The sequence below is a fragment of the Lottia gigantea genome (assembly GCF_000327385.1).
Source record: "Lottia gigantea unplaced genomic scaffold LOTGIsca_12, whole genome shotgun sequence".
Taxonomy (NCBI): Eukaryota; Metazoa; Mollusca; class Gastropoda; family Lottiidae; genus Lottia; species Lottia gigantea.
In genome coordinates this window covers 2,068,005-2,081,048 of record NW_008707225.1, presented here as the reverse complement: position 1 = coordinate 2,081,048, position 13,044 = coordinate 2,068,005, and the positions used below count along the sequence as shown (strand labels likewise).

The window sequence follows — 13,044 nt, the reverse complement described above, 5'->3', positions numbered from 1 at the left end:
GCACACAAGATTGCTGTGGTAGAAGAAGTATATATTAAGTTATGAACGTCATCTAAGATATGTCTATCATATCTGCTGTTCACATTTACTGGTAATTGTGTATATATAGATATCAATATAGATAAATAATGTTTTCATAACTCTCTTAAATATATATATTGTAAATAAACAATAAAATAGGATCACTATAGAGAAGATAAGACAGGAACAATATATCACTTTTATATTTCAATATCAATAGGCTTACCTTGACTTAGACACAGAAATCTGGTTCATTTCAATAAAAAATCCATTTTCAATTCAATTTTTTGTTGATATTGTTGTAAACAATATTATTTTCATAGTTTTGTTCATTTAGAATTTTATTTTTATCATGAGAGATTTTGTATTGGGTTGAAGCCTTTAGAAGAATCCCCCCAAAAAACTTTGATCCAGTCATGCTCAAAAGGGCAAAAATGGCACCATCTTTGATTTGAACATTTTAAAGATTAAAACCTGAAGTATTTATGGAAATTTTCCAATTTTATTGTTGAATAAGACATTTTGGACAGTTTCCAAGTCTTCAAGAGATTTCACTATAAACTTTCAAATCTACTTTCTTTGTTTTATCTGGACCTCCACCAATTTATTTACTAAAACAAAATCTATCAATTTGTAGAGTGGGCATTAATTCTGGAATTTTGGCTTCCAAATTCTATTAAAATCGAAAACTTGGACTGGAGACTTAGATCTATTTCATCCACATAGTTCTTTTTTCATGTTTGATTTTCTGACTTTACAGCCAATAGAGGAGCAAGTTGAGTTAAAATATCTATCTGAACCTATGCCATGATCATATTAAGAACTTCAAGTTCCACAGTAGGTCCCAGGTAACCCATCTGGAGTTTAGAGTGAATTTAACATTATGATAAATTGTATTACATAAGTTAAAACATTTTTTGAGATCTTTTAATTTTAAAAAGAAAAAAAAATCTTCATTACCAGGATAATAACTTAAATAAACAAGGATCCGAGCTGGTCCTTGGGCAAACCTCTTGGTATTGATCTTTCCTTGATCTTTCTTTGATTATTGGTACTCATTTGCAGGTGGGTCAACTAAGTATGTAATAAATCAATGTAATTCTTAGCTTGTGTAGTAGAAATAGAAATTCTAGTCAAGTTTATGAAGCTATAGATATAAGATATAAGAACATGTTGATAATATATCTTTCAACCAGGTAAAACTATATCAATAGTTAACTTAAAACACCTGTTAATACTTATAACATACTATAGTATCATCCAGTTTATATTCCTGTCTTTTCAACACCACAAATATATATTTATTTCAAGGTTAGATTCTGTTAACAGATTATGGTACAGTCAGTCACTATGATAAATGCAACATTACACAACTGTAGTTGTCTAATGACTGATTTAAAAAAAAAATTGATACCTATAGCTGAAATTGAAATTTATCGGCTGGTAGTACAAACATTAAGTAAGCCCTTACACTTGTAAATAAAATATCTCAAATATTTAAAGTTCCTGTCTTAGAATATATTCAGTTGATTACAATACTTCAAGGATCATGCCATCAAAAATAATGTGGAATATTGTGATTCAGACCAAATTGATTCTTTTAACATAGAAAGACTACCACTAAAGTTCAACTGACAATAGTTATGAAATTTGATGACGGAACTAGCAGCTATAAAAACACATTATTAGGCATGGTACAAGGTTTTCGTATCCAATGAAGAAATACATAAATAAAGTATTTATTACAATTCATAAGAATTTGTTGAGAAGTATACGCATGGAAGAACAACCATGGACAAAGCAATATACATTCATAACTAGTGATGTAAAAGTAAAGAAGATTAAGTATTACCTATGGAACTATATCTATTATTACATCTCTCTTGAAACTGATAAATAGATAAGTTTTTTTGTTATCTTGACTAAAAAATTGATAAATATACAACAATTCTGTTTGATAGTACTTATTGCACCATCATTTGTTATGTTTTAGTTATTGATCGGTATCATATTATTAATAATGCTTTGTTTGTATGCAGTGAGATGCATTCATTAAATTTGTTTTTGTTGTTAAACAATCCTTGATAAAGATCAGAGTTTAGTATTATCAAGTTGATTTGAGTTCTTGGAGAACAGGAAAGAGAGAAAGGAGGAAGGAAAGTGAGGGGTTAATCACGTGGTGAAACATAAACCAGAACAGTGTCTCATCTACTATAGAGGCCCTTGCCCCCAGAAAAAAATACAGAATTTAAAAAAGAAAATAACTAAACTAAGTATCACATCTTCACATCTTGTGCTGGGGCCCTACCAAGGTCTCAAAATGCATGAGAGCATATGTTGGAGAAAAAAATTCCTGGGGGAGGGTCCCTAACCCACTAAAGTCCACAAGTCCCCACTGAACCAATGATAATAAGTAAAATAAACTCTCTATCTGCACAAGAATTGTTCATACTATTGTTCTATTTATAAATAATAAAAATTAAGGTTAAGTTATAAGGTTAATAACTATAATAGGTTATATTAGATCTCCTGGATAGCTTTTATTGAATATCTGATTTATGTTATCTTCTTTAATCCTCTTCTTTACTTAAATTCCTAATCTCTGGTCTTTAATTTAAATGATATTTTGTTCTTAGATTTAATATGAGAAATATAAAGTATTGGTGTAAAACTTACGCTACATAAAACAACTCAAATATGTAATAATGCTCATAATCCTGTTGGGCTAAAGGATCCTTTCTACCAGCTGGTCCTTGGCCTTACCTCTTGGCATTGATTTTTCCCAAATTATCGGTTAACATTTACAGCTGGGTCGAATGGAAAGTTTCCTCGTTTAGTTGCATAATAATTCCCTACTTGTTACAGATGATGCCTTTTTTTGTTGATTGTGTTTGACCACTGGACATTCTGCTCAGGCATTCCATTTACTTGATGGCATTCTTTTCATATTTGTGTTGTGATCATTCAAACTTTGAATTTCAAAGACAAATTCATTGCCTTTTGCTCAACCATTTTTTTTCTCTCCCCACTGCGTATTAAAGACCAATCAAGAGGGTGTGTCCACTTCATATTTTTAACATGACTTTGTAAGGTTTGTGTATTTGATAGACTATGTTAAAATAAATAAGTTTGGATTGACTTTGATCAACCTATGGTAGATCTATTGATCTTAGTCTGGCCTTTTATTTTATTACATTAGACATTGGTGATATCTCTACTCACAGTCTTCTAATATAGATTACATTCATTAAAGTGGCTTGACCAGGATTTTTTCGTAGAAATCAATTCACTTGAGTGTATTGTTATTGCTGCTTTAATATTTTGATATTGTTACCAGTGAGCTGCTCTGTTGGTCATGTCCGGCAAATAGAACCAAATCAACAGCACTGGTTATTTTGGAAAATTCAAATTTTTTTTCTTTTTTTACTGTCAATATTCAAAGAACATCATGCTGGATAATTTTGACAAAATTCAGTGACAGGCATTTTGTATCTTCAATGAACAATTTACTAAAGGCCTATTTATTTGGTTATTCTAAGAACTATTCTCAATATGAATATTTTCAAGCAGACTTAATAGTATTGATAAGCACATGTCCATGCTGTTGACATTTATACATATTCAAACAACGTATTGGAAAAATATTTTTGATAAATATTCAGTCCACCCACCATATTACAAGAATTGACATAGGTTTGAATCCTCCTCAATGTAAGAAAAATTCTGAGGGTTTAGGAAATCAAAATACTGTAAAAAGTTGTCAAGTTGCATTAAATAGCCCACTTTAAAAATGAACAAGACAAGTAAATTAAAAAGCACTTATTATTTCAAGTATGTAATGGCCAATTTTTGAAGGTAAAGTCATTGATATTCAAGAAACATGTGAGTGTTGTCTGAAGATTAAAAAACACACCATTCAGAAATTGTAATTTTGATATCAAATGTCATTTTCTACTTATATAAGATTATTTGAGGTTTTTGTTTTGGTAATTCTACAATTGTAATAACTGTAACAAAGTGTCTGTGAAAAATTAAACCAGTCAAAAATATAATGCGCAACTTCATATGAAATTGAACTAAAGGCCAAAGAAAGCACAAACTTCCATATTTTGACACAGGATATAATTTTTTGAACCAGATATATAACGTATCATTTAATACAGTAGAAGGTTTTTAAAGATCTATTAATCTGAGTTGTGGTGATCATTAACATACCTGGATAAACATAACTGCCTGAAGTATCAATTCGCTTTGATGGTGGATTATCAGCTTGTGATACAAACTGAATAGCTTTAAATAAATCATTGGCATTATCGAGTTGCATGTTTACTTCCCAATAATTCCAATACACAGATTACTGAACAGTTAAATTTGCCAATGGAATAAAAATAATCTGATCTTTCTTTTTGTTGTTAGAAAATGATATGTTTGTCTTTCTTTTATTGTTAATGTTTCTTTGATCTCAAACAAATCGTACTAAAGTGATGTGAATCTTGATTAGGTCGATTTGGGTAATCGCTTTGGCAAATCGCTAAAATAAATGTGTATTGTAGGCAAATCGTTGAAGGTGATTCGCTTATATAAATGCACACTTTGATCTGTGTCGATATGATTAACGCCTCTAGAATCTACCAGTGATGCCTAGTAAATTTTTCTTGATTATGATTTACTTTACTTATCACTGGTCATGGAAATTCCCTTCGTAAGACTATAAAATGTAGTGCCATAGTTTTGTTTTTTTCCTTTTCCTTTTTTTTTTTACTCTTGAACTTGAAAGATGTCATCTCAATATTCAGTGTATTCATAGCAATTATAAAATAGATGTAAATTATTTTATATTAAATGTTGATCATCCTGAATTTAACATTGAAAGAGTTACAAAGATAATAAAATAATATTGATTCACTAGAGAATATAAACGTTTACAGTCACACATTATTATAGGTTAAATTATTTATTTAATTGATTATTAATATCAGGTTGATCAAATATATATAATTAGTACCTATACTAATAAACTACCGATATTTAAACAAATAAATGACCAGATCACTGATTATTTTACTAGTCTAATCAAAGAAAATATACAAAGACTATATAATGAATTTATCATGTACTATCATTGAAGATAGTAGTAAATAGGTATTGGTACTATTAGTGATAACTAGTACCAGCGTGTATACTTGTTGTTTATATTGCCATTTATTTCATTCATAGAAATCTTCTTATTGTAGTCAGATAATAGTAATAGTATCTCATTAACTTGGTACCATGGTCCATTGAAGAACCACTTGCTCAAAATTCCACTTGATGTTATTGATCCTTGTGTACACTAAACAAAACCTTATTACTATTATAAACCCACAGCATAATAGTTAGGAATACACATGAGAAATTAAATAAATTTTTGAAATAAAACACTAAAATAAGGTTCTAGTATTAAAACCATGGTGGCTTGGTGAGTGAAACACTTGTTTCTTACCTGAGGTTGAGAAAACTCCTTCTGATTTTTCAACCGGGTTTCCCCATCAGTAAATTAGGTCAAAGGGGCTGATATGGAAATAGCATCTAGTTGTTTGGATGGGACAATGAACTGAGGCCCAGTGTGCTACTGTAAATAATCCTCAAACATTTGGAATTTGAAAAAAGAAAGCTTATTCCGCTGCACACTGCATATAGAGTTGCCCATCTTCATTTGCCTAATTGGGTGCAGAAGAGTACAATGTAAAACCCATTCATTTCATTTAAAACTACTTGACTAATTAATGGAAATTTAGCTGACATTAATGGAATAAGATTTGTAGGTTTTAAATAAACTTTAAATAGGATATTCAGGCATTCAATAATATTGAAAATAAAATTTGCTGGAGCTCTATTGAAATTAGATTGTTATAAATTCATTGTAATAAAGTATTAAAGTAAAATTTTGACAGTTTTCAATACAATTTGTTACCTTGAACAATATCAGAAATAAATTAGTTAGCATTGTACAATAGCAAATTGATATTTTAAAGTATTTGAGATATATTTACTAGTATTGATATCAAGTTTGTCTATATTGGTAATGTTGTAATGAAATTGGTTAAGATGAATATTATAAGTATGGAGAACATGTATTAAGTCTAGTTCAACAACATATATAAAATAACTTCAAGAAGGTAACAAATAGTTGTAAATTACATATAAATAATGTAATATAAGTCATATTGGATTAAAGTTTTAATCTAATCTCTATCTGATATAATATAATTTATAACATGTGTATTAGTAGGTCGATTTTGGTTGATACATGCAATATAACATGTTCAATATGGCACTTCAGATATATAGCATTTTGAAATTATATGACATCATATGATTGAAATTCTATCTTGTACTCAAAAAGTTATTAATATGACCCTTGACAAAGATAAGCATATGATTCATATTTTTAACTGTAGCAAGACACCAGGCAATTCAATTACATAATGGACAAAAATTTGCAGACATACATAGTAATATCACACCTATATTATTATTCTTCAAAAAATTAAATAACTCATTGCTAATGTTGCATATTGATGGAAAGTAATTAAATTCATCAAAAAATCACAAAGGATTTGTCTTGCACAGTTGACAAATCTCATTAATCATCTTGCTTTATGCCTACTATTAGTATAATGGTTTTCCCAAATTCCCTTTTCCATCTTTTTATGAAACAAAGATCAATTTCTCATTTGATTTGTGATAATGGTTGAAACCTGACATTGGGTTATTTTTCAGAGTTGTTGCATCAGAATTTTTCTTACATGAGGATTATTTGAACCCATGGCACTTTAATAATATTAAACTAACTTGTGTTTTATTATGATTGTAGATATTTCAAGATCTGGGAACTGATGTTATACAGTCAGCTGTGGAAGGTTATAATGCCTGTTTATTTGCCTATGGTCAAACCAGTACTGGAAAAACTTATACTATGACAGGCACAGAGGTAGTACATTTTTGAATTGATACTTATATTTCATGATGCATATAAAAGATGTATAAGAGAAATCCTCAGTTGGTACTGACACCATTTTGCCTTGAAAAAGATATTTTCCATGGCCCCATTTGAACAATCAGCCATACGTTAGATATGAGTTGCATCTCTGATATAATTATTTTGAGATTTTAATTAACCTTAAGAATTTGAACAAAATTTTGTTTTTTTCTTCTAGGATGAAGTTGGTTTGATTCCCAGAATATGTGAGGTATGTTTCATGTTCATAATATTGTCCATCAACTTAAGAGAGAAAAATTCATTTTTTTTGAAAAAATCAATATAATTTTGATATTATAGTTTGAAAATTTCAGCTACCATAACTATAACTATAACTAACACTAAACAGAGGATTGTTAATTCTAATAGATGGTTTAATAATAACTCAATAAGTATCTTGAGGCAATTTAAGTTTTTATTTCACTTATCATTTGATAGTTCTTACTATGATTATTTCAATAGTCAATAAGTTTATATTTAATAGGTCTTATATATGTCAATATGTCATGATATAACAATATATTGAATTGATTTGTTTAAAGGGACAGGTTTGCTATCGGTTCGACCAATCGTACATTAGTCTCAGTAACAGGAATTTTTTGGATGAGCTAATCAGTGTTCACAGCTCACTGTCAAAAACCAAATCAATCCCCGAAAATGACAAACATGGCCCTTTAACTATTTGTAATATATTAGTTCTATTCCGTACTATGCAAGGCTTAGAAATATGTTTAATAGAATCTTGGCAGTGATCTCAAAATCTGCAAAACACCTGAATTTTAACAAAATATGGCATCTGCAGTATATTGGTATTTTTTAGTACAATGAATTTGGTCTTCAAATTGGTTTTTATTAAATTTGTCTGTACCTAATGTAACTTCCTGCATGTTTGAATCATTTTAATTATAATTAGAATTGGAGTAGATATATTGGTAAATTTTTATTTCAAATTAGATTTATATTATATTTACAATGATATATTTATGCCAGATTATCTCATTGATTTTTTAAGAGCATTATTCAGAAAAATAATGAATAATTTGAAAATAAAAAGTACTAATTTGATTATTATTTAATCATGATTGATTAAGTTCAATCAAAGTTCAATCAAATAGATTTATTGATAGGTCAAATCATGGAGTATTTTAGTTTCAAAGTTCCTGATTGTGTTAAGATTTCTGTCAAGATCAATTACAAAAATTCTTTTCACTCAATAATTCTTTTTATGTTTAGAATTTTTGGACATGATTTCTCCATTATATTAGGAATGAACTCTTATTACATATAACATTTCTTAGATGTTTCAGATCAATTTTACACAAGAAATCTCATTCAGTTTATTAATAAAATTAATTGCATGCTATTGTTCCTTAATTACTGGCTATAATCAGTAAATTATGTCATGGAAATAATTTAAAGATGAATTTCAACATCTTTAACATACATTTATAGGTTATACCATTGATTTTCATGTTTATGCTAAGCTAATATCAAATTCTAAAAGGGGGATATTGGTAATAAAATGAAAATTATTGGGTCTAGGAAAATGTAAGAATTTGCTGTTTGCGAAATCTTATTAGACAGACCCAAAATATTGATAACAAACTGGTTTATATTTTAGGGTCTATTTAGCCATGTTGAAGCATGTGAAGATGAACAAACCACATTTAAAATAGAAATAAGGTAAGATAATATACATTGTAAATTGTTAGATCAGTGTTTATGCCAAGAAATGGATTCAGGTCAACCTTATAACAAACAGAATCTGGGAATTTCAATGACTTCTAGTAACTGGTTGAATCTTGTAGAAACTGATCAATTGCTGGATGCATTTCATCTTCTACTTTCTAACAAAGACTAGATCTGGTTGTTGACCATCAAATTGATCACAGTTGAATGGCCTGTTAATTTGTCTAAATTTAAATGTTTAGTAAATAAGTTTTAAACCTGCAGGTAAAGAAAATAGTAAGATTTACCACACCTTTAAACAATTGATTCTAAGATACATGAGAAAAAAATACAACTTGAACATTCCTATTGAATTGTGCTTATTTATGGAATATGTTGAGAAAATTCCTGCTATAATCAGGTTGTAGTAAATATAAGAAATCTATAAAACTGGTATAGACTCATTGATTATGTAATAAAGAACACTATTAATAATCAGTTAAATGTCTGGAATTAGGGGAATTTTCTTAAGAAATAGAATAAAAATGTTGAGCTTGTTGATATATTTTTTGAAATCTGTATGGTGACAGATGAAAAAAAAAACCATGTATCATTCTTTTATCTGAAATCTTTACTACATTACATATCATTCCCCTAATTCAATCACTGTATGTATTGGCTAGTGATTTTAAATATCAGTTTCATTTGTTGCCTATATTTAAATCAACAACTTTAGGTTGTTTCACAAAAATTCTATAAAGTATCATTTAATGGATACACTATTTAACAAACCCTGTGTTTGAAACATTCCATCTTCCTCCATTGTTTCCAATTGAGAAATAAAACCCTGTCAATGATGCAAATGGATGGGATTACTCTGGGAAACAAGAATTAGATACTACTACTGTTAAAAGTCCTTGAAAATTGGAAATGGAAAAGATAGTTTAATGCTACAGTTCATGGAAATTTTCTGGTTTTTTTTAGCACACTACTTTTAGTTATTCCAATTTTAATCTGTTTCTATTTACTTATATTGTAGTTATTTAGAAATTTACAATGAAAGAGTAAGAGATTTATTAAAACCTGGTTTTACCAATGAAAAATATACATTAAAAGTTAGGGAACATCCAAAAGATGGCCCTTATGTACAAGGTAAGAGAATAAATATAATGGTTAAGATCCAGTTGTTTCATATATATTTCAAATAAATCTATAAGTAATGCATAGATTCCAATTTTGTACTTTTATCAGTATTTTGTTTTTTTAGATTTAGAAGATATCTTTCAAGGTCACAATAGTTATTTACATATAATTAGCTACTCTGCAAGTTTTCAAAATACCAATGCAATATATTTTATTGATAAATTGATATCAATGTAATACCCTTTGTATTTTGTTTGATTTTAGATTTATCATCACATACTGTTAAGAATTATAGTGAAATATTTAATTTATTGGATACTGGCAATGAAAATAGGTAAGTGTCTTCATATTTTTTCAAAATTTAAGTTAAAAATGTAAGGTACCCCATTTAAAGGATGTCAAGTTTTCAAACGTAAGGGGGTGCCAGAAGAGTGAGTTTGAAATTTTGATAAAATTTGAAATTCCTTTTTTTTTCAGAACCACAGCAACAACTCATATGCATGAACACAGTAGTCGTAGTCATGCTATAGTTACCTTACTTTTTACTCAGGTTGGTCTTCATTTTTTGCTAATTTATTGGCTCATTAGATTCAATTTATGATATAAATATACATTATTAATTGATACAAATAACAAATGGTGAAATTCCAAAATTATATAAATGTTTTTTATTGAAATGATTTGTCCAAGACTCAATTTGATCTTAGGTGATAATCTTGCTCCAAACTTTACAAAATCTGTTGTTTTATATATTGTATCATTGATATATTTACACACAGGCTTTACTTGAAGATGATCTACCTCGTGAAATTATCAGTAAAGTTCATCTGGTAGATTTAGCTGGCAGGTAACAAATTTCATTCTCTGTTACATATTTGATGATTAAAGGTCATATTTAAATTATAAAATTTTTCAAAAAGTGGGAATGTTATTGATACCAACTGATCATGAATTATTTTCAATCATGACTTACAAATTTTTCTTAACCCTTGACCAAGATCTATTAGTCTCTTGGGTGTGTATAGGGATCAGAATATGATTCACAACTATTATTATTTGACTTATTGACTATTAGTATAAACATATATACTGAGAAGAAAGAATACTAAACATATGGTATTTGACCTCTGATCTTTTTTATTTGTCAACACATTCATTGACATTGAGTCTACTTTCATTTTGGTTTCTAGTTTTGAAGGGTTGACTATATATCATAGTGTGTTAACAATAACAATAGGCCTATAGTAAAAGTAACAATTAGTAATTGTTCTGTAACTCATTGTTCGATATGTACACCGTAGTTTCCTATATATTACCATTTTACAACCAGTATTTACAAATATTCTTAAAGATTATTAGAATGAAAATATTTAAAATATGACAACTTCACTCCTGGTCTATTGTTGCCAAAATATTCATTACAATAACTATAAGTTGGACTGGAATGCTCAGAAAAGAGCTAGTCACTTACCGGTAATTTCTTATGCACAAAAAAGCATTGTCCCGGCTAGTTTGTGGGAATTTGAACTCTCAGCACCTAGGTCCTTAAGGGCCACCTAACAGATCTCAAACTTCAATTATTGTTCCTTTCCATTGGCATGTGTATCATTGACATGTGTAATTGTTCATTGACATGATTTGAGATGTGTATAATAGCCAATTAACTGTATTATTTCAGTGAAAGAGCTGATACCACATCCACATTAAATTATAAAAGTAGATTAAAGGAGGGGGCCAATATAAATAAATCTCTAGTAACACTTGGCAATGTCATCAAATCATTGGGTAAGATATTTATCAGAATAGAAGGTGTATGCATCTTATCTAGCTTTATGAATACCACATGCCCTCAATTGATAGATTATTCAAATAATAATGTCTTAGATTTCCAAAGGAATAGTCCAGACTGCATGCTCAAAAAATCTGAAATTTGGTCTTAACTTGGAATGTTAATGTGAAAAATATCTCACCTGCAAGAAAATTGGTTGTTTTGAGATAGGTGTTCCTAAATCATTATTCCAAAAAAAACAACCTATAACTTTTACAGCTCATTATGCAGAGGTGAGATTCATTTGTAAATGAAAAGTATCAAATGTTCTGACAATGGTTGTTGAGAGTGTAATCAGTTTGAAGTTTAGTTTTAGTTGTGTTATTATATTTTCTAGCTGAACGTTCCTTGTTATGTTGGACTCAGATGGGTTCAACTCAAAGTTTTACCAGTTCTAATAGTGAGATTGGTAGTCCTAGTACACCTAGAGATCCCAGTTCACCACGACGTCCACAAACATTATTTATACCATATCGTGATTCCGTCCTGACATGGTTACTACGTGATAGTTTAGGTGGAAATTCTAAAACTATTATGATATCAAGTAAGTGTCACTTTAATTTGGAATTATTATCAGAAAGATATTATTATGCACTGGAATATATTTTATTGTGTATATCAATATATCACAGTCAAATGAGTGTCAATATTTATCAATTTACATAGATACCTGTTCAGATAGAGGAAACTACTGTAGTATTAAAGTTTTGTAGTATTAAAAATTGAACCAAACTTTGACATAGTGAAAAATGCATTTCTATTTTCATACCCATTGTTTCATAACCTGTGATCTTTATCAGAAACACATGTCCATAATTTTTCATCACATTTTTTTAAAATAATATTTGTTTTTTTTTTATTACAGCTATAACCCCTGCTAGTCAATATTATAATGAAACATTAAGTACATTGAGATATGCTCAAAGAGCTAAAAATATTGTAAATAAACCTACTATTAACGAGGTATGTATTGAGTGTTTGTTTAATTACTATCTCAGACACATTATATCTCTATAATATTTATCTATGATGGTTCTACCATCTTTAATTGATGTCAGAGATGGTTAGATGTTGACTACCTGAGCATTATATTACTTTATTTATCCAAATTCCCTGTAAGTAAAAGTAACAATTACAAGGAAACAACATTTTCATACATGAAAAAAAAGATATGATTAGGAAAGCTAAACCCTTTATATTTCAATGTTCATAAATCAATGTTTCAGGACACAAATGTGGCTTTGATAAGAACTTTACAAGAAGAAATCAAAAGATTACGACAAGAATTAGCTAATGCACAGTTGGTAAGTTTTATAATCTTACTAGAATTCATAGTGATTGTTTTTGTTAGAATTACATAATA

At 28.8% G+C, this 13,044-nt stretch overlaps 1 protein-coding gene across 1 annotated transcript; it reads left to right on the top strand.

Annotated features, from left to right (window-relative positions):
- Positions 1–6,877: 6,877 nt before the first annotated feature.
- Positions 6,878–12,698, top strand: LOTGIDRAFT_110616 (hypothetical protein; the record flags this gene model as incomplete). Its single annotated transcript, XM_009048146.1, has 10 exons — positions 6,878–6,997; positions 7,221–7,253; positions 8,664–8,725; positions 9,750–9,862; positions 10,118–10,187; positions 10,331–10,403; positions 10,633–10,700; positions 11,532–11,662; positions 12,112–12,225; positions 12,547–12,698. Coding segments are annotated over 10 exons (936 nt in total), but the record flags the coding sequence as incomplete, so codon positions are not given.
- Positions 12,699–13,044: the final 346 nt, after the last annotated feature.